General features: G+C 40.9%; 1 protein-coding gene across 4 annotated transcripts in view; it reads right to left on the reverse strand.

The window, feature by feature from the left end:
* Positions 1-3,422: 3,422 nt before the first annotated feature.
* Ctcf (CCCTC-binding factor) overlaps positions 3,423-22,474 on the reverse strand; it is a 58,751-nt gene continuing 39,699 nt past the window's right edge. For 3 of the 4 annotated variants that reach the window (XM_074055836.1, XM_074055837.1, XM_020171113.2), the window contains 8 exons: positions 21,833-21,966; positions 18,336-18,456; positions 17,432-17,581; positions 12,699-12,859; positions 11,789-11,971; positions 10,924-11,059; positions 6,524-6,685; positions 3,423-4,922 (listed from right to left, as the gene is read on the reverse strand). In XM_074055836.1, coding sequence (XP_073911937.1) covers positions 4,738-4,922; positions 6,524-6,685; positions 10,924-11,059; positions 11,789-11,971; positions 12,699-12,859; positions 17,432-17,581; positions 18,336-18,456; positions 21,833-21,966 — 1,232 coding nt within the window. In that variant the 3' untranslated portion in view covers positions 3,423-4,737. The remainder of the gene's footprint in view (positions 4,923-6,523; positions 6,686-10,923; positions 11,060-11,788; positions 11,972-12,698; positions 12,860-17,431; positions 17,582-18,335; positions 18,457-21,832; positions 21,967-22,474) is intronic. The other variant, XM_074055838.1, reaches the window with a different exon arrangement.

A 22,474-nucleotide genomic window follows, 5' to 3' on the forward strand; every position in this document is an offset into this window, starting at 1 on the left:
TCTTCCATTACAAACTACTTAAACTCCACTTAAGAGGTAAGGAAGCAGCCGTCTACCCTGCCCACAGCTCGGCCAGGCAGAGATGAAAAGTCCAGGAAAGTAGGAAAGACCACATACTGGGCAGTGGTCTTTTGGGTTTTTTTCTCATCTCCAGCTACCTCGCCCAGCCTTAGGGCTTAGAGATCGTGGGAGCACCCGCCAGACATGAATCCCTCCTTCCCCCGCAAAAAACAGTCCTAGTCCCAGCTACTCTGGAGGCTAAGGCTGAGGATCACTTTAGCCCAGGAGTTCTGGGCCAGTCTGGGCAAACAGATCAAGAGACCCTATCGCGAAAATACCCAACATGAAAATGGGCTGGCGGAGTGGCTCAAGTGGTAGAGCACCAACCAAGTATGAGGTCCTGAGTTCAAACTCCAATACCACCAAAAAAAAATTTTTTTTAAATGGCTGGGATGTAGCTCAGTGATGGAGCGCTTATTTAGCTTGTAAGAGGGCCTGGGTTTGATCGCCAGGACCACAAAGAAACCACAAAAAAAAAAAAAAAATACGCGGACTGGAGGTGTGGCTCAGTAGTAGAGGTGAAGCTCAAGCAGTAGAGCTTCTGCTTTGCAAGCATGAAGCCCCAAGTTAAAACTCTAGTTCTACCAAAAACAAAAACACAATTCCCATTGCTAAGTTCCATCAAGAGTGGCACAAAGTGGAAAGTAGTTAACAACTTGGGGGGATGCTTCACCCCCTTAAGCAATGGGCACATGGTGTGTCAGTTAAGGGATGATGGGAGGACTTGGCTGGAGAGAATGATGCAAATAGAGAACTCCTGCAAAGGCCAGAAGATGCTCTACCACCTCTCAGACTGAAGGGAGAGTTTGGATTGAGATCTAGACTCTAAATCAACCTGGAACAGCTTTTTTTTTTTTTTTTTTTTTTCCTTACTTTGTTTGTGCTACCAGAGTTTGAATTCAGGTCCTTACACTTGCTAGGTAGGTACTCTACCACTTGAGCTACTCCACCAGCCCTGTAAACAGCTTTTAGGGTGACAACTAAGACTCACACACAGTATGGCCAAGAATGGAGGCTCTGAAGGCAGAGGGCCTGAATTCTAACACTGAAGCTACTTGACCTCACTGGTCTTTTACCTCCTTTTTGTAAGCAGGAGCTATTAACCTACCTGAGTGCTGCTCCAAAGATCAGTATTTTAAGTGCTCACAACAGTACTTGGCACTCAGCACTGGCATTTGCCAAGCCTATTGTGGCAACCCTGAGATTTCAAAACAGAATGACAGAAAACCCATCTTATTGGGATTTTATTTCATTTAGCAGTACTAAGGTTTGAACTCTTGGGCCTTATGCTTGCTAGGCAGGTGTTCTACCACTAGGGCCACAGTGCCAGCCTGGTATTTCTGTTTAGAATAATGAAATGGAGTGACTCAAAGGGCTGCAGCAGCTCCCAGGCAGGACAGAGGCCAGGAGCAACACAAGCAGGATTAGTCCTTGTGCATGGCGAGTCAGTCCTTGTGCCTGGCAAGTGCTTGAGGTAGGCAGGGACTGCTGAGGAAGCCAGAACCTGCATGGAGATTGAGACAGGTGTGTGCCCCAGCCACATAGCTGCTGCTGGTCACAGTGGTAGTGACAAAACAAACCTAACTGGTCTCAGAGACCAATACCTCCTACAAATGAGTGATTCCTTCGCTGAGGTGAGAATGTCAGCTTGCTCTGGACAAGCCTACCATGCCATGGTGCCCAGATGCTGAAGCTCTCAAAAGAACAGTCCTGCTTGCTGACCTGCTGAATAGCACAGGGCAAGGGCACCTTTTAAACAGGTTTTTGTTCCCCCCAACCCCACCAAATCCCCTTTCATGATACTGGGGCTTGAATTAAGACCTTATGCTTGCTAGCAGGCACTCTACGACTTGAGCCTAGCCCAAAAGAGGCGGTTTTAAAAGACAAGATCCTGATGCTACTGAGCTGAGAAGCAATGAACAAGGCTAATGACGGCCCAGGCATGGAAAAGCAAACATGTTATTTCTTTACTTTAGCCCCAGCTGAGGTTTAATACTGAGGAAGGAAGCTGCAGACTGGTTCAGGAATTTGCCATCCAAAGTTCTCTCGGTGAAGGAATAGAGGTGATGACTGGTTCTGCTGCTGGAGGGTTTGTATTTAACGGAGTCACACAGAATGTGTAATGAACTTCGCAACAGGATCCCTTTCCGCCTGAGTTCCATCAGAATGTCACTTCTCTTGCCCCATCCCAGCCAAAAGAAAACTCACTTCTAAAACTTTCAATTTGGAATATAGTCAGAATCAAGCTATGATGAACTCAGCCCCACTGTTCTGAGACTTTCAAAAATATTTCTAGTTTTAGCTAAAAGTTATATGCCCATTTAAAACAATTCTGGTAGTGGAATAGCCCATGGTTGGGTCGGAGAATTCATGTTCCAACAGCTAGAGGCTACTAATACACATTCACTGTAAGAGTTGACTGCCTGGCCCAGAACCCCAAAGCTTAGGAAACCCACCATTATGTTTTCCTCAGAGACCCAACTATACAGACAGTGCAAGCCAGCCCCGAGCTGCATACAGCTATCTTGTCCTTTGTTACTTTTCACTGAAAACCAGTAAGTTGGAATTTTGTTTAAAAAAAAAAAAAAGTTTTCAAAGCTAGGTGCTGGTGGCTCACTCAGAAGGCAGAGATCAGGAGGACTGTGCTTCGAAGCCAGCTGGGACAAATAGTTTGTGAGACTACCGAAAAAACCCATCACACACACACACACAAAAAAAACCCCCCCCAAAAAAAACACCAAAAAACTTTCAGCTATAATGGGCTTGCCAAAGCAATCTATCTAGAACTGTTAGGTGAACTGGTCAGAGCAAGATGAGTTCTCACTAACACATTTCCCAATACCACGCAACTCCTGGCCACCATCATCCTGTGGTGCTAATGAGCGGCTGTGCTATCTACGAGCCTGTCCTCATAGTGCCTGGTGGCTATCTTTCAAATAATCCTGTCTAGGGGAGGTTCGGCCCAACTTCTCTCTGCTCCCTTGAACCTGGCTGATCCCTGCCCTCATTGTGTCAGGATCCCAAGGACAGAGTTTCCCAATGACCCTTTCTACTCTAGGCAACTCTGGGCACCCCTGCTCTGTGCATGGGGCAGGCATTTGTAAGGTAGACCATGGAGGCTAGCAATGGTCTACTCACTTGCCTCTCTACTCAACATACAATTTTGGGGAGTAAAACTTGCAGCAGGTTGCACTCAATATCCTGTCATCTGTCAAGATCTCCTACTTGTCTGCTGCAGAGGAAGGGCTATGTCAGGGAAAAGAGCTTTCCTGAGAAAGCAAAGGCCTGCACAGTCTGGAGTTAAGCACAGGCCCCTCTGGGCCCCCAGCAGGCAGGAATCATGCCAGATGGAGTCTTCAGAGTGCCTGTTAATCCATTATGATTTATTAGCTGTACAGCAGTAGATCCACCTCCCCAGCTTTCAACCCCATTACATATTTTATTACAGGTCTCATGTTGGCGTCCTAAAATAATGAAAAATATCACACAGTACAGCTAAGTACAAAATGCATCAACCTAGAGTCTGATAGCTAACTGATGGCTCTCTTAAAAGCAATACACAGAAGAAAAGTGTTTGAAATCAGTTAAGACTGAGGCTTTCTAAAAAACACATTTTAAACATGTGACAGTTCATGTGCAAGAATCACTTTTTAAGTTGGTTTTGCTTCACATTATTATTTTTTTTTTTTGCAGATCCAAAGTTTAAATTACTGACCTAGTGAAAATTTCTGGCCCAGCTTGTAAGGGCTGCTGTGACCCATTCATAATTACCCTTCTGACTTAAACAGAAGATTTATAAAATACAACATTCAGCTACAAACAGAGCAAAGAAAATGTTGATGGGAAATCACAACTGAAAGTTAATTGTAAAAGGTTCAAATGCTGGCTCCATGGGCTGCAAATCACCTTTCCACACTGGTGTCCGTGACTAGCGGGCAGCAGACTGGGTGCTCTTCTGCTACATGATTGTAATCCGATTCTTTGTCAACATTTATACACCACCTAGTCCGTGGCAACTTAATTTGCAAGTAATTAAAATGCTGGGTTTTCTTACACTGCACTTCTTTTCAACCTCTTAATTAATGGAAAAGATTAAAATGTAAAAAAAGTTATTTACAAGCTTGACCATACCAGAAACTTTGCCAAGAAAGAGGCAAAGCTTTCAGGACAGAAACTGATCGTAGCATGCCATACTACTGGTGTGCAGCTGACTCCAAGCAAAGGGAGTCAGGGAAAAGCAAAAGCAAAAAACAGGTTAAAAGTCTAAGTCCTTCCCAAGTCTGCATTTACAATTAAAAACTCTCTTGGGAAGAAGACCAAAGAACTTTGGGAAACCCGTGGCCATTCTGGAGTGGTTTACTAAATCAAGAGAGGGTTCAATGTCTCTGTTTCCATCTAAGAAAACTAGTTAGGCATCAACACTGTCCTCAGCACTTCACAGTAAACCCTCAGGGACTCAGAACATTCCATGATTTGCTAACATCAAACAGCAAGTTCTAGTTAAATCACATTTTTCTAACATCATCCTTGAAGTTTTCGTTCTCAGTATGTTTGGTGTAAATGGTGTAAAATGATGCTTTTCCCAAAGCCAAAAGAAGAAAGAAGGGAGAAAAATTTAAGATTCAGGCCGTTTAAACACAGCCCAAAACAGTCCTGGTGATGAGTGAGGCCCTGTCATCACCGGTCCATCATGCTGAGGATCATCTCAGGTGTGAGGTCTCCATTGGGGGCATCTGTGGCTGCTGGCTGGGCCTCTTCTTCCTCCCCCTCCGCAGGCTCAGCATCTGGCTCTTTTTTGACTTCAACTATAATGTTCTCAATTGCACCTGTGTTCTGGTCTTCAACCTGAATGATGGCTGTTGCTGGCAAAGAAGAGCACGAAAAGAACAAATGGTACATTAAAGCCTGTAGGGATTATAAGGGTCTTTGTGAATGGGATGGCAGCACTATAGGAAAGCCTTAGCAGTGATGCAGAGAAGGTCAATTAAAAGAACACATCAAAGGGGGTGGGGGGAAGAGGGAGGGGGCGGTTATTAAAAAAAAAAAAAAAAAAAAAAAACACATCAAGGGCCTAAAATGTGGCCATACACAAAATCAGGTCCCAATATGCTAGGAACTGCCAAAGGAAACATACTGACATTTATCTTCATATGCCTCTCAGCTTGCACATTAAAATCCTTAGATTCCTTTATGTTATAAATTTGGGCTTTATGGGACTTCACGGGGGCAGGGGAAAACAAACAAACAAATAAAAAACAAACCCTAAAACCACCACCAACAAAAATGCCAGGCACCTGTGGCTCACACCTATAAGCCTAACTACCTGGGGGGCTGATATCAGGAGGATCCAGGTTCCTGGCTAGCCTGGGCAAATAGTTTGTGAGACCCCCCATCTCCAAAGTAACTACAGTAAAATGGACTGGGAAGTGTGGCTCAAGTGGTAGAGAGCCTGTTTTTCAAGTGTGAAGCCCTGAGTTCAAACCTCAGCCCTACCAATAAAAACAAGCAAACAAAAAAACCCCCTAAATTCCACACAGCTCAAGATTAAGAATACTTCACATAGTGTATGATGTAGGTGATGTTTTTTATTCTACAGCTCTCTCACACTTCCACAGGGCCCTCCTGCTGGTTTGTTCACTCAAGTGTGTAGTGAAATAAGAGGGCTGAAGGATCTAGAGTTAACCTCCTTTTCTGGTGATGGGCATCTAAATACGGGGGCTCAGGGAGAACATTAGGGAAAAAAAAGATGATTAGGCTGGTGGACTGGCTCAAGTGGTAGAGCAAATGCTTAGCAAGCGTGAGGCCCGTAGTTCAAACCCCAGTGCCACAAAAAAAAGAAAAAAAAAAAGATGGACTGTGGGTGTGGATGAAGTGGTAGAGTATTTGCCTAGCAATCCCCAGTGCTGCATAAAGATTAAAGCCTGCAATTTTTTTTTTTTTTAAAGGACAGCTCCCAGGAGATCTAGAGTCACTTGAGTAGGAAAGTACAGAGCCTACCTGTGGAATGAGGTAGGCAGGGAAGGCAAATACCTCCCCTGTGTCCTGTCATAGAACAGGGAGTCGGCACTTATATCCATAACCCTAAATTTCTCCAGAGGGGCAATATCAATATACAAACTGCTTTATCCCTCTATCTCTGAAAATTGGCTCCTTTATATTCATTACCACATCAATTCTGCCAGCTGACTGTGACTTTGGTTGTCTTGCAAAAACCGCCCACATTCTATCTTGTAGAACATAAACTACCATTCTACTCAGGACTTTTTCTCCTTGAAATGCAATAGGCCTTTAGAGATTTCCTCCGTAAAAACTTCTAGAAAATCACTTCCTGAGAGTTTGTTCCCAGTGTTACCTTAACTTGTCTCCTGGCTTAGTTCCCAACTTTCTGAGAACACAGACCCTTCTGGCTCCTTCATATGATAGGAAAATAAGCCAGCCTACTGAGCAGAGGGAAGTAACTTACGCTGGTTCTGTTTGGCCTGGTTGGTTCTGCCAGGGGGTCTTCCTCTCCGCTTTTTGGCAGGTGGTGGGGCTGGGGTCACAGGCTGAGGCTCTGGCTCAGGTTCAATTTCTACCGCAGGCTCCTCCTCGTCCTCATTGTCATCCAAATCTGGCTCAGCATTTTCTTCCCATAAAATCAGGAAGTGCAGAAGGGGGGAGGGGGGGAAAGACAAGTGGTAGAAGAAAAAGAAAACTAATTACATATTCTGTGAGTGAAGTCTCATTACATATTAATTTCACTTACTAAGAAAGGTCCCTCCAAAAGATGCTTTTGTTTTTGTTTTTTTCAAAAGATGCTTTTGTGAGATTTTATCAGCACTGAGAAGGTAAACTGGGAGAATTATGCAAATCATCTTAAATACTATTATTCACATTTTATGTGGACTGGATGTTATTTTTCTTTTAGCTTTAGACCTAATATTGAGTTTCAAATTATTAGAGGCAACTCGTCTTTTATTAGTTATATAACAAACCACAAAATGGTGTTTAAGCTGAAATTAAAAACAAATATTCCCTTTACTATATGAGGATAAAGCAGGACACTAAGCCTGAGATGCGGTTTTGCTTATCTCTGATTGTGTGTGTACCCATGAGAAGGAAAAGACTGAAGTTCTTCTGAATTTTTTGAGTGGGAATAAGGTTGAACTCAGGGTTTAGCACTTGCAAATCAGGTGCTCTACCACTTGAGCCATACCTCCAGTCCATTTTGCTCTTATTTTGGAGATGGGGGCTGTCTAATGAACTATTTGCCCAGGCTGGCCTTGAACCATGATTCTCTGATTCTCAGCCTCCCAAGTAGCTAGGATTACAGGCATGAACCACTGGTGCCTGGCTGTTTTCTTTTATTTTTGGTGCGACTGGGGTTTAAACTCAGGGCCTCACACTTGTTAGGCAGGTGCTGTTATTGCTTGAGCCGCTCTGCCAACCCTTTTTTTTTTGCAATGGGTTTTTTGAGATAGGGTCTCATGAACTATTTGCCCAGTGCTGGCTTCGAACCCAGATCCTCCTGATCTCTGCCTCCTGAGTTGCTAGAATTACAGGCATGAGCCACTGGTGTTAGGTGTTTTGCTTTTTTTTTTTTTTTTTTTTTTTGCGGTACTAGAGTTTGAACTCAAGGCCTACACCTTGAGCCACTCCACCAGCTCTTTTATGTGATGGTTTTTTCAATAGAGTCTCCCAGATTATTTGTCTGGGGCTGGCTTTGAACTGCAACCCTCCTGACCTCTGCCTCCTGAGTATCTAGGATTACAGGTGTGACCTACTGGTGCCAGGCCAAAGACAGGAATTCTTGATGTGCTGCATGTCCTGTTTCTAGGATTAAGTGGCAAGAGTTCTTCTGGTACTACTAACTGTTCTTTTTAAGGGCCAATATCTCTAAGTTTAAACATAATTCCCAGCTGTACCAGACCTAATGGGTAATTCTTAATTACTTTTCTCTAATGCCTGAACTATCTACCCTTGGTAGAACAAGTAGTATATAAAAGAGAGGGAACTGCTACAGAGAGAATACTGACAAGGAGCCAGATAATATGGATTTGAGTCTCAGATCTCTTACTGAGCATGTGACCTGGGACACATGAATACCGACTCGGTGTTTCCTTGGATAATCTCTGTAGCACTCTCAACCTGCTGAACAGTGACTTGAAGATTAAAAGAATAATGGCAATACATGTAATCATGCCCAAGAATTTAGCACTCTACACAAACACAGCTTTTATTTATATTGTATATCACAATTTTAAAAGTCCCTCTATTTCCACTTAGGTTTCATTACTTCATTTACTAAGAAGTGTTATGTCTCGTTTATAGGCAAGGTGAGAAGCTAAGTGATTTCTAAGGTTCAGCTAGCCACCATAGGTAGAATTCAAGCCTTTAACTTCAGTCTGGACTATTCTGTCTACACCAGAAAGCAGCAAAAGAGTTCTTGGTTGGCCCTCGCCCATTACTGTGGCACTAAAGTACACTGTCTGCTTTCCATAAAAAGCACTGATTATTAACATACACTAGCTTTCTCTGGAACAAAATGTTTAAACTTAGAGATTGAGGGTCTTCAATGAGGGTCTTCAAATGTCTGATCTTCAGGACAAAAATGCCTCACTTCTCAAGTGACTGAAATCCTAAATGAAGATGTGGGGAACACACTGGCAGGTGGCACTGTGTCAAGAACAAGCTGTTTCCCTACTGAACTTATTCAAACACCCTATGGCCTGAGTTGGCCCAGTGCCCAGAAAACTAAAATTCGGTCAGAATTGGGGGGAAAGCACACAAAGAAGGTGAAGAGAGTCAAAGGCTTATTGGCTTGGAGAGATTTTGGGAAAAACAAAACAGAACAAAAACCTTGAAAATAGCAGAATTTGCTGGTCAATCTCTGCTTCTTAGAAGACCAATAGGCAGAACTTCTGGACTGGGACAAGTAACACTGCAGTGACTTGTCAGCAATGGGATGGAGTCCTAACCGACTTCAATGTTCTGGGGGTATAAAGAGGTACAAGGCCCTAAACCAAACCAGCAGTGCATAAGACAAAAGGAAGAACTGTAGAAACTCTCAGAAACTGTCAATAATCTCTTCAACTTAAAGATGCTCTGGCAATGTGCAATTAGTGAGTGAAGCTAGTTTTGCTGGAGATGAACCATAGACATGAACAAGGCAATAACAGGGGAAGGAAGGACATGAGACAAAGTAGCAGAAGGCTCTGCAACTAAGAGCAACTACAGGAATCCCAAAGCTCAAGGCTACTGCCATCCCTGGTAGTATTTTGGGTCTTCTAACATTTCTTGGTATTCTCACCAGTTCTTTGTAATAATGTCTTAGCCAAACGAAGGGATTCCACAAAGACTTACAGAAAAATTGGTGTGCTTTTATAGACTTTCCATTTAAAAAGGCAAAAATAGGGCTGGAGATATAATTTAGTGTGAGGTCAAGTTCAATCCTTGGCACTACCAAAAGGAAAAAATAAGAAACAAAACCAAAAAGGTGGCAAAAAATTGAGTATTTGGTTGGTTAGGGTCTCATTATGTAGCCCAGACTGGCCTAAAACTCAAGATCCTCCTGCCTAAGGCTCTAAAGAGGATTACAGGCATATGCTGTTATGCCCAGCTTACATTATTCTTATACTTACTAGATGAGTATATTTTCCCAGAAAAAGTCTGAAAAGTGAGACTTCCTTTGTTAAAATAAACAAAACAAGTATTTTGGAAAATTCAGTCTCTTTAATGAGCATGTTCTATAATAAAAGTATACAAAGTAACTGAAGTTCTCTCACTGGTTCATTTTACAAAAATTCCAACCCCTCTCCACTAGCTCTACTAACTAATAGAGAAGACAATATAAGGAATTCTTAGAAGTATTAGGGTACCATTTATCATCTCCCCAGCCTGATGGTGCTTCTGGGGAAGTACATTCCCCAATACACAACTCTCTACAACATTTTCCCTCAAGATCATCAATCTTTATTCACAGACATGCCTTCTACCTGGGGTGCCAAGAGCCCAAGTACTCACAGGTACCCACAGGTTATAGAATATAACACTTTTTTTTTTTGGTGGTACTGGAGTTTGAAGTCAGAGCTTCCAACTTGTTAGACAGGTGCTCTAGTGCTTGAGCCACATGTCCAGCCCCAAATCTAAACACTTTTAAACATGTTTGTGTAATCAAACGTGGATCCAAATTACAAGGACCCATTCTCCCTCTCTCCCCCTTTGTGAGGCTCAGCACCTCTAGGAATACCTTGTGTCTAAATCTCATGACTAGAAAGGCAAATATCACACCAAAGAGCACCACTAGTAGAGAGCAGGAAGGGTAGTGATAGGTGCAGAGATTAAGATAGGAAGAGAATGGCTGGTTTTCACCAATTTCATCAACCACCTGAAGACTAGGCTGACACAGGCAGTCAAACTATAAGTCAAGATGCTTAATGGTGGAGTGACCCAAGTGGTAGAGAACCTGCCCGCAAGTGTGAGGCCCTGAGTTCAATGTAAAAAGAAACAAAAAAAAAAAAAAAAAAAAAAGCTTCAGCAATCTTCTTTATGTCCTTAAGAGTCACTGCTCACACATGAAAGTTAAGAAAAGAAATTCTCCTGGCCCTGGAGTATCACTAAATTGAATAAACTGAATAAAGATATTAACTTTACTTTGGCATTAACTAAATACTGCATATAAAGTATTAATAAGTAGTGGAATGCCATGGAGAAAAGAAGATTTGTCCCAGAAAAAACCAGCTGCTGTTGTAAACAGACATTAGCAAGATTAGACGTTTAAAGGAAGTAAGAGTGACATGTCTACTATATCCTGCACATACATCTACTTGAAACAGGGCTCTAAAATCTGCCACATGTAACCAAATCAAGAAACAAGTCACTTACCACTATCAGAGGAATCCTCCTTTTTAGAACGCATCTTTCTTTTTCTTCCACGTTTGCTCTTCTTTGTTTCTCCTCCATTTTCCCCTTCTACACCATCTGGACCAGCACAATTATCAGCATGTCTTGCCATGGTATTCTGACAAAAGGAACAAACCTGTTTCACACTACTAAAAAAGCTAAGTTCAGACTGGAAGTTCTGTTTTTTTTCCAATAAAACCAGAACTTGGGGAGTCTATATTTAAACTGAAAGTTCTGTTATCAGCTAACTATGTCCTGAATATGTTCCCTGCATTAAGGGGAAAGAGATCTCAATGTGGAACAGTCAGAGAGGGAGAAGACAGGAGAATTCCTCAGAAGGTAAGGTTGGGTTCTCTGAGGGGAGGTTCAGTAGCCTGCAGACAGGGACAGGGGAGTATCAGACCAGCTCTTAGCCTGTGCAGACCTGGCTAACACAAGCAACAAGGAAGACACAGGACAGAATCAAGCTAGCTAGGAGTGGGATGGGGTGCAGGTTTCAATTCAAAGGAAATTCCTTCACATCATCAGACTATTCAAAGATACTGTGGTCCCAATCAGTGGAAGGGTGCACACATGGACAGAAAACCTTGAGATAGGGACTGATCCTTTCCAAATGGAGTATTTCTACATTTGTAACTTCAGTGGAAATATTGCTTTGATCTGCAGCAGAAGATTAAGAATGTGATATTGGGGGGGGCGGTAAGGGGGGAGGCGGTAAGGAAGGGGGTGGGGGGAAGGGGGGAGAAATGACCCAAACATTGTATGCACATATGAATAAAATAAAAATTAAAAAAAAAAAGAATGTGATATTAAGAACCATAATGGGAAGTTACATTCTGACCCTTACCCGACGTGTAAATGTTTTTCCACACTTAGAACAGACAAAGGCCGCAGGCACAAAATTGGGGTCATGATAGCGCTTGAAGTGCATGTCGAGGAGCTGTTTTTGGCGGAAGGTCTTGTCGCAGTGGCTGCAGGCGTAAGGCTTCTCCCCGGTGTGGGTACGCTTGTGCATGATCATGTGCCTTTCCTGAAACAGAGCCACAGCAGGGAAAGTCCTCAGGGCCTGGACACAGAGCTGCAACCCCAGCTCCATGTGGCCAACGACAGGCCTTTCTCTCACAAGGAGCTAACTCAACACGGACTGTCAAGATGATAAAGGTATGTTTATAGAGGTACAAAACTGCTTTCATAAAGTCTAGCAGAGAAATCTGCTCATCCCTGCTGGGCTACTTTTTTAAGCATCTTGCAAGCATCATGCCCCAGAATCAGATTCTTTCCTCCTCTCAAGTTGTGGATTTGAGAAAAGTTTTGAGAAGGAAGCTTAGTCAGCCTTAGAGTAAGTTATGGCTGAATAAAACATGAGCTGAAGACCCAAATATAATTAATAAGAAACATGAACTTTGATTATGATGATTTCCCTCATAAATCAGTTTGAAAATATTATTCCTAGAGGTCACCGGGCACTGGTGGCTAATGCATGTAATCCTAGCTATTGGGAGGCTGAGATGGAGACGGTCATGGTGCGGGGTCAGTCAGGCAAATAGTTCATGAGACCCCCCCACCCCATATACAAAATAACCAGGAGGTTTGGCTCAAGCTGTAGAGTGCCTGATCTGTGAGCACGAAGCCAAGTTCAAATCCCAGTCTTACCAGAAAAAAAAAGTAGCCACCATAACAGGTATACAAATACACTCTGCTAATACCTGACATGGATGGGGTGGGCATCAATGGCTTATAGCTGTGACAGATCCTACCTGTCTACAAGCATAATCACACTGGTCACACTTAAAGCGCTTCTCGTTCTTGTGTGATTTCTGATGCTGAATGAGGGCATAGCGCTCATGAAACACAGCATCACAGTAACGGCATTTCTTGCCTTGCTCAATATAGGAATGCTGCTTTCGCAAGTGGACACCTAAAAGCAAAATACAAAGTCAAGTTGAACTTGTGGAAATCACAAATAAATAAGCATTGCAACAAATTAATAATACAGTTCTTCTACTTAATAATTATTCCATGGGATATATCCATGGGATATAAGCTCAGTAGCAGAGCACTTTCCTAGCATATATGAAGCCCTGGGTTTAATCCTTAGCACCACAAAGAGGAAAAAAAAAAGGACACCAAACAGCATAGCTGGGAGATGGCAATGGATATGGAAGGAAAGAAAGAAGCAATATGAGAAATCTGGAAAGTGAGATCAGTAAGAGTTACTGACTTGAACTGGAATTGTGGCTCAAGCTGTAGAGCACCTATTTTGCAAGTACAAAGCCCTGAATTCAAACCCCAGTTCCACAAAAAAAAAAAAAAAAAAAAAAAAAGGAAAAGAAAAAGTTACCGACTATGGTATGAGGATGAAGGTGTGTGTGTGTGTGTGTGTGTGTGTGTGTGTGTGTGTGTTTTATTGAGATAAAGAATAGTGTGTATAGATGGGTAGAGGGATAGTGGAAATAGGTGAAGACCAAGGTGTGTGTCTGTTTTGCTGGGAAGGTGACAGTTTTAAATCTTCAGTTTCACACATGTTGAATTAGAAACTCAGTGCTATCAAAGCAGGGATGGACATAGCAAGAGACAGGTGGTTATGTTAAGTCTAACTCAAAGAAAGATCTGGAAGAGGAACATAAATTTTGGAGTCATTAGGACTTCAACGAGACCATGGAGCTGATAAGATCACTAAGGAAAAAGTAAAGAATAAAAATCACTGGTCACTGGTGGCTCACGCCTGTAATCCTAGCTACTCAGGAGGATTGCAGTTCAAAGTCAGGCCAGGGAAAGAATTCAGGAGACCCCCTCTTGAAAATACCCAACACAAAACAGGGTTGGCAGAGTGGCTCAAATGATAGAGCACTTGCCTAGCAAGGCCCTGAATTTAAAACCCCAGCACCACAAAAAAAAAAAAAAAAAAAAAAAAAAAAAAAAAAAAAAAGACAAAGGGAGACATGAGCACATTCGTTTGTGAGGAAATATGAAGAAACGAGAATAATAATTATGCAAAGACTTGAGAAGACAGAAAGGGTTCAGGTCGAAGGAACACAGACAACAAAAGCAACACCAACTCTTTAGGATCAGGCAGGGAAAGTGAAGATGAATGCAGTTGTAAAGAGGTTAATAGGTTAGATGAAAGAAATTTGGAGTTTTAATCTGTTGCTTTTAGTTTCTGGGAAGCAGGAAGAGGCCATTTTACTGAGACATGCGAAGGGGAAAGAAAAAAAAGAGAGCAAGATAAGAGGTTAAAAGAGTGACTTCTCCAACTCTAGTTTGTAGCATGGTGCCTTCCCACATAGCAGGTACCCAAACATTTTTTTGGGATAAATGAGTGAATGAATGATACCTCTAAGGGCTCAGATACATTTAGGATCATAGATTTATGGTGCTAAGTTGTCTTAAGGTGACACCACACCAAAAAGAAGAGAGGACCAATCCTGAGGAATGGAAATGAATTAAGGGAAAGAATAGCTTTAACTTTTTACTTTCTATACTCGTTTATTAGAGCAAAATTAGGTCTGCTTTATAAGAGGGAACACAGGGACGGGGGGAGTTCAGTAGTAGATTGCTTACCTAGGCCCTAGGTTTGATTCCCAGCATCATGAAAATAAATAAATGTGGGAGAAACGAAATTTCTTTTGGTTTTGGAAGGTAACTATTATTTGATAGCTCCTAGGCAGATTAAGAGCCTACCTCATAAACAGCTTGTTATATATGTTTGTTAAGATTAACTTTGTTATGGAGCATCTAATGGGTATCATGTCAGTTCAAGGCTGGCCTTGAACTCCTGGGCTCAAGGGATCCTCTTGCTTCTCTTTCCTGAGTAGTTCGACCACAAGTGGACACTATTGTTCCAGACCTACAGTTCTTTTTTAAGTAAGAAAAACAAAGGGAGGGTGTTGCAAGCATGAAGCCCTGAGTTCAAACTCCAGTACCACCAAATAAAACCCCCCCCCACTGCCAAAAAAAACAAAGGGAGAAACCTTTGTGATCAGATTTTTATGTATGGGCCACATTTAAACATTCAAGATATTTACTTGTACCATATAAGGTAATAATTTATTAAAAATGGAATAATCCAGACAGTGGCCTAATGGCTCACACAACTTCCCCCAGGAGACATTACTGATTTGGACTTTTGTTTTCATACGACAAAAATTAGCATAACCCTTTCATTTATCTGACAGTAGTTCTGAAATCTTCTTTACAGAGCTCTAATAGTAGATGGAATGAATATGTGACCCATGGATCTTACATGAAGCTGAAAGTTCTCTGCTTCAAACTCAGTTTCATTTTAAAACCAATGCTGCAAAAAGACAGGCCTAGTTTCTGCTATGACTAGGTATGCTGCTGCTGTGGCCTCGGTACTTATACATAACCAAGTATGAGAAACAGCCCAAGAGGACAGTTTTGCCACTCAATTAGCTGTGTTATACATGGTAAAGAGATGTCTCTGAGCCATAAGCCCATTACTTACAAAGTTAGACTAAGATATGCTTTGCTTACTTCATAGAGTTGTTAGGAAAATCAAATGAACAAAAAAGTAACAGAAAATCTGTAAGCTCTAACAATGTAATCAAATGTAGCTCAGTGGTAGAGTGCTTGCCTAGGTGAGGCTCTCCTTTCATCCCTAGCACTACAGAAAATGAATGAATGAAAGTATAGAATAATGTTCAAGAAAAATTGTATTTGGGGGCAGAGAACAGAATGAACAATAGTTACATTTCTTTTTTTCTCTATTGAGACAGAGTCTCACTATGTTGCTCAGGCTGGCATTGAACTCCTGAGCTCAAGGGATCCTCCTGCTTCAGCCTCCTGAGTAGCTGGGACCACAGAAGGATGCCACTGAGTCAGCTCTTTTCTTGTTTTAGGAGTGGTGGTACTAGAGTTTGAACTCAGGCCCTTGTGCTTGCTAGGCAGGTATTCTTCCACTTTCTTCCACTTGAGCCATGCCTCCAGACTTCTACAATTCTTTTTTTAATTAAAAAAAAAGGAGAAATCTAGGTGATGGTGTCCTTATGTATGAGTAACATTTACATTTTTATTGATAAACTCAACTTCTATGTAAATTCTAGCTAACTATGAACAGGAAGTTACCAACAAATTAGTAAGATGACCCAATTACTTATAGAAAGTACAAAACATTCTTAAGAAACTGAGTGGATTAACCTTAGTTTGTATCATAATGTCACTATTCCACTTGGGGAATGGAAGGTACTAATCAAAGGCATACTACTTCCTCCCATTTCAGTTTCCACTAATTTATTTTTTATTTATTTACTTTTAGAGATTTAAATAAACTATCAGCATGTTAATTGTACACAGTGAGGGGTTTCATTGTAGTATTTCCGTACATGCAGATAATGTACTTTGATCATATTCATCCCTTCTATTACTCTTATTCCCCCCAACGCTCCCCCATTTTTTAAAACTTTCTTGTAAAAGTTTTCAGTAAGTTTCATTATAAAGTTTTTTGCTGTTGTTGTGAAGCACTGGGGATTGAACTCAGGGTCTCGTACTTGCTAGCCAGGCACTCTACCATTTGACATGTCCTCATTATGAAGGCGTATACATATACTTTGATATCTCTCCTCACCTTCTTTTTTCTTTCTCCTCTTTTACATTCATGTCCCCCCTGCCGAAGATCTAGATTCTGCATATGACAGAAAATATGCAGTATGTCTTTCTGAGTAGAGCTAACTTCACTTAACATAATGATCTCTAGTTTCATCCATTATCATGCAATGAATTTCATTCTTCTTTATGGCTGAATAATACTCCATGGTGTATATACCCCACATTTAAAAAAATCCATTCATCTGTTAATGGGCACCTAGGCTGATTCTGTGACTTGGCTACAGTGAATAGTGCTAGGAGCCAAAGCAAGGTTTCTTCAGTCTAGAACCAGACAGTTTAGCATTGTTGCAGAAACCTTTGAACGTCTCAGAGGCCATCTTTGCAGCAGAAGTCCTGTTTCTTAAAGAAGGGGCTGCCCTTTGCAGAGCTTATGTAGCCACTGCAGAACAATGAGTGGTGGGAAGGGGGGAATAGCATCCCATCCAGGTATACACCAAGGGCAACATCCCAGATAAAGTGTAGGGGGTTGGGGGCCTCATCTAGATCCAGATGCCTAGACTGGGGGAAGCTTCTGAGGCTTTCCAAGAGCTGTGGACTATCTCTTAGGAATCGCTCTCCACTGGTAGTTTATGTTAAAATTAAAGTCTTCTCATCAAAGCAAACATACATTCTGAGGAGGGTCCCCCTTAATCTATATTCAGGAAAATACCTTATAGCTTGACTATTGTAAGAAATGAAAAAATACATACATACATATATATATATGTATGTATGTATGTATAAAACAATGGCTTTCACTATGTGGCAGGCTATTCACATTCACAAAAAATGTAAGAGTTAGAAGGTGAAGTTATTTATGGTCCTCGTATTTCCATGAATCCATCAAAACATGTTTTTTTCATTTGCCACTAGTAAATCTACTTACCCAAATCACTTTTTCGGGCTATGACAGTGTCACAGTGGGGACAGTGAAATTTGGCCACATTTTCTGTGTGCTTCTGTAAAATGTGCATCTTCATGGTACCACTCTGGGTAAACCGAGCATGACAAATATAACATTCATAAGGTTTTTCCCCTTAAAAGGAAATACAGAATGAACAAATTAAATGAATAGATACTATGATTTATTTGAGGGTAAGTGAGATGGAAGACACTGAGGGTAACTCAGTAACTGTGGCCAGGCCACAAAGAATCTAAGGTTTTACTTGGGAAGGTTGAGGCTCAGTCTGAGTGCCCAGCTCATGCCAATCTTCAAAGATGGCAAACAAGTCATAAACCTCTGCTCTGCTACATAATCTTCCAGGTTAAAAAGAAGGTAGTTCCTATCGTAAGGCTTACCTTTGGGGGAGACAAGATAGAAGACCTACATCTTTCTCTCTCTCCCTCTCTTTCTTTTTTAATTTTTTTTTTAAAGAGAGATGGTCTTGTTATGTAGTGGGCTCAAAACTTGTGATTCTCTTGCCTCAGCTCCTGAGTGCTAGGAGTACAGGCATGTGCCACGACACACAAGTTTGTCTTTATAGAAAAAAGATAGTACTTAGGAACTGAGCATGTTACATAATCTATCCAGACTTTTAAAAGTAAAAACTCTACATTTTCATTTCATTTCTCCCTTAAAAGTACCGTTTCCATGTTATAAAAAGAATCAAGTTGAAGAAATAAAATCTACTCTCTAATGTATTTTCCAAATAGGGAATTCAGAGGCTATGCCAGAGCCTTTGTTAACAGTCTTCCTTTCAGGGGAGCAATGTGGGCATGTGATGGTTCACAAGGTACCACAGGATCCACTAAAAAGCAACTCATTGATACCAGAAGGGGAGAAATCCTACCTGAATGGGTTCTCATGTGCCTTTTCAGCTTGTATGTGTCCCTGCTGGCATAACTGCACAAACTGCACTGGAACGGACGCTCTCCAGTATGAGAGCGAATGTGACGTTTTAATTTGCTGACCTGAAACATGAAAGCAACCAAACCTCTTACACTTCTGTTAACAAAGATTATAACATGAGCATTACGGGTTAGGCACAAAAGCTTAGTTTTAGGACCCTGAAGTCAGGAAAAGTCTAAAATACATTATTTATTTGTCTTCATTATTTGTAGCCTTTGCTTCTCAGAGCTGTATCATAATTCGAGGAAAGAGATAAGTAGATACGGGCATAGAAAGGTAAAGACTGATCATCACTAATAACTATTTAAACTGGGTTTATGATAAAGTACATGGGCGTATAGTATGTTCTTCTCTTTACTTCTTTTGTGTGTGTGGGTGTGTGTGCAAGAGATCAAATACAGGGCTTTGTGTGCATGTTACCAAGTGCTGTCCCTTTATTTCTGTTTGAAACTTTCCATAATAGTCTTTTTTTTTTCTCATGGTACTGGGGTTTGAATTCAGAGCTTTACACTTGCTAGATGCACTACCACTTGAACCACTCTGCCAGCCCTTTTCCGCGTTTTTTTTGTTTTGTTATTTATCAAGGAGCAACTGAATGTGTTGGGTATTTTTGAGATAGGGTCTCGTTTTTTGTTGCCTGGACTACCTTGAACAGCGACCCTTCTGATCTCTGCCTCCTGAGTAGCTAGGATTGCAGGTGTAACTCACTGGTGCCCAGCTCCGTAATAGTTTTTAAATAATAAATGCCTATTTTACTAATTTTCTCCAAAATTCAAATTCAAGAACATGTTTTAATTCCCCAATAGTCTTTCTAATCATTAGCATTTCTTAGGGTAGCATCTAGGGTCCTCTCATTTTTCTACCTTACCAGGGATGTGCTTTTCATCTTCTGCTGTGTACCCTATTCCAAACAGACTTTCAAACTTGATTCTAAGAAGTACTTTGAACACTCACTAATGTCCGACTTGAAATATTTAAAAAGTATTCTGACTTGATGAAAAAAACTCCAGCACTCATAAGCATCATACACTCAATTTTTACATTTGGTAAGTGGCCAAAAACTGTGCTAACAGCATTACTCATTTTTTCCCCAGTACTGGGGTTTGAACTCAGGGCCTATACCTTGAGCCACATGACACCAGTCTTTTTTCTGTGATAGGTTTTTTCAAGGTAGGAGCTCTTGAACTATTTTCCCGGGGCTGGCTTTGAACTGAAATCCTCCTGATCTCTGCCCCCTGAGTAGCTAGTATTACAGGCATGAGCAACCAGCACCTGGCTCTTTATTTTTTTTTTGCAGCACTAAGGGATGAAGTTCAGGTCCTCTCAAATGCTAGGCACTGAGATATACCCCCTTAGCCTGCTTTACCACATAGTTTTACAAAATCCAATAGCATGAGCCCCCCCGCCATGGTTTTCAAATTTTTTTTTAGCTAATCTTCCTTACAGTTGAAATTTATAATCAATCTGTAATCTCTCTTCATTTATTCATGTCCTTTGGGAAAATTTATAAGTTTTTCTTCACATAAACTGAACGTGTTTAAGTCATTTCATTGCTGTTAGACTTAGAACCATTTCATACTTTCCTACTACTGGAAGTACAAGTTACATATCCATAACTGAAAATACAAAATCTGAAATGCTCCAAGAAGAAAAACTTTCCTGTTGGGGAATCAACCCAGGGCCTGGTGCATGCTAGGCAAGAGTACTACCTCTGACCTATACATCCAGCCCCCTAAATTAAAAACTTTTTGAGAAGTAACATGATGATATCAAGAGGAAAATTCCACATGACTCATGTCAATGGTCTCAGTCATTACGGCTCATGCCTGTAATTGTAGTTACTCAGGAGGCAGAGATCAGGAGGATCTTGGTTTGAAGCCAGTCTGGGCAAACAGTTCTAAAAGACCCTATCTTGAAAAAACTCAACACAAAAAAGGGCTGGTCGAGTGTCTCAAGGTGTAGGCCCTGAGTTCAAGCCCCAGTACTGCAAAACAAACAAAACCCCCCAAACCATAGGCACATTAAAAACACTATGTAAAATTACCTTCAGCTATGTGTATAAGTTGTATGTGAAACATAAATGGATTACATGTTTAGACCTGGGTCCCATTGCCAAGATATGTCATTATATACACAAGTATTTCCAAATCCAAAAAAAAATTAGAAACCTGAAATAATTCTGGTCCCAAGCATTACAGACAAGGGATACTCAACTTGTACATTAAAATTCTTAATTTCAGGAGACTGGACATATAGTTCTGGTAGAATGCTTACCTAGCATGCCTAAGGCCTTGAGTTTGGTCACTGAGCCCCAAACAAAAACAAAAGTTCAAAACAAACAAACAAACAAAAAAACCCACAAAAAACAAAACACCCCCCAAAGTTGTAGAATTCTGTATACTTTTTTCTGTCTGGCCTCTCCACTTAACTTGTCCTGCTCTAAATTTTTCAGCTCTGTAAGCAAGTTGTATCTTCAAGAAATGATGGTTTGTCTTTCCACTTATAACTGACTTCTTATTTTCTTCAATTAGCCAGAATTCCCAGTACAACAATGAAATCTTGTCTTGTTCTAGATTTTAATGGGAACACTTCCAGTGTGTCACAGTTAATTAGAATGGGTTTACTCTAGGTTTCTGATATAAACTTACATACAAGTTTCCTTCTACTCTAAGCATGTTAGAACTCATACAGTGGCAAGTATGAGTTTGTAATATTTCCCCCCAATTACTGGATAGAAATAATCACATGGCTTTCCCTTGATGTAATGTATATTAATAATTTCATAACTGCTGAACTACCCTTATGTTTGGATATGCTCAATAATCACTTATGTTTGAATACATTATTTGATTTATTGGTTATTAATTTTATGCAGAATTTTTGCTTCTTTTTGAGAATAATACAGTTGGTTTATTTCTTTTTTTTTTTTTTTTTGGTATATCCTTATTCAATTTTGGTGAAAGAGTAGCCTCAAATAAAAGTTGACAAAACTTTTTCTTGTAGTACTAGTGATTGAACCCAGGGCCTCACGAACGATGATAGTCCAGGACCCTACCAATGATATACATCTCCAGTCCCAAGTCTTTTGATTCATTAATTCAGTATATAGTTCAGGCTGGCCTTGACCCTGCAATCCACCAGTCTCAGCCTCCAGAATGCTGGGATAAAAGTCATGTGCTACCAAACCTTCGATTTTTATATGACCTGGGTACAGTTAATCATTCTTCAAAGTATGGTAGACCTTCCCTAGAACTCTTTTTAGCAAGTAAGTATTTCACAATCACTACCGTTTTTTTGTGGGGGAAGATTTGTGTGTATCAGTGTTAATAATCCACTGAGATTTTCTACTTCAACTTTAGCTCATATAAGGTTGTTATATCTTCATATTGGAATCATGGTCTACTTAAGAAAGGTACCAAAAAGGAGCTGGACACTCACTTCTACACTGGCATAATCACACATGGAACACTTAAATGGCTTCTCATGGGTGTGTTTGTAACGACGATGCCGCACCAACTCTCCACTGGTCACAAAGGCCATGTCACAGTCTGGGCACTTGTGAGGACGAGTACCTACATAAAGAAAGGGATTATAGGAAGAACAAGATCAAGCGCACAATTAATGATACCAAGTTCAACGTGTAGCACAGAGCTGCTGCATGAGATTGCAGCATCCCATTAGCTCTGCACTAGTCATCCCATTAGCTCTGCACTAACCTGTGAGTGGTTCTAGCCCGTTAAGGACTGGCTAAATTTACAACACTAGCCCCAGAATATGAGAACACATGCCAAAATTTAATTACACATGTGAATCCATTAGCTTTGAATACAAAATCCTTTTTATTCCTATTCTGTGACTATCCTGATCACTATGGATTAAGAGTTAACAGAAATTCCATTGTGTTTTAAACCCTCACTAAAATATACAGAATGTGGGCTGGTGGAGTGGCTTAAGGGATAGAGTGCCTACCTAGCAAGCGTGAGGACCTAAGTTCAAACCCCAGTACCACCCCCTCAAAACCAAACCAAAAACAACAAAAAAAATATATATATAGATGTAGTATCTCTATACCTTGATGTT

Source organism: Castor canadensis, chromosome 15 (genome assembly GCF_047511655.1).
Source record: "Castor canadensis chromosome 15, mCasCan1.hap1v2, whole genome shotgun sequence".
NCBI lineage: Eukaryota > Metazoa > Chordata > Mammalia > Rodentia > Castoridae > Castor > Castor canadensis.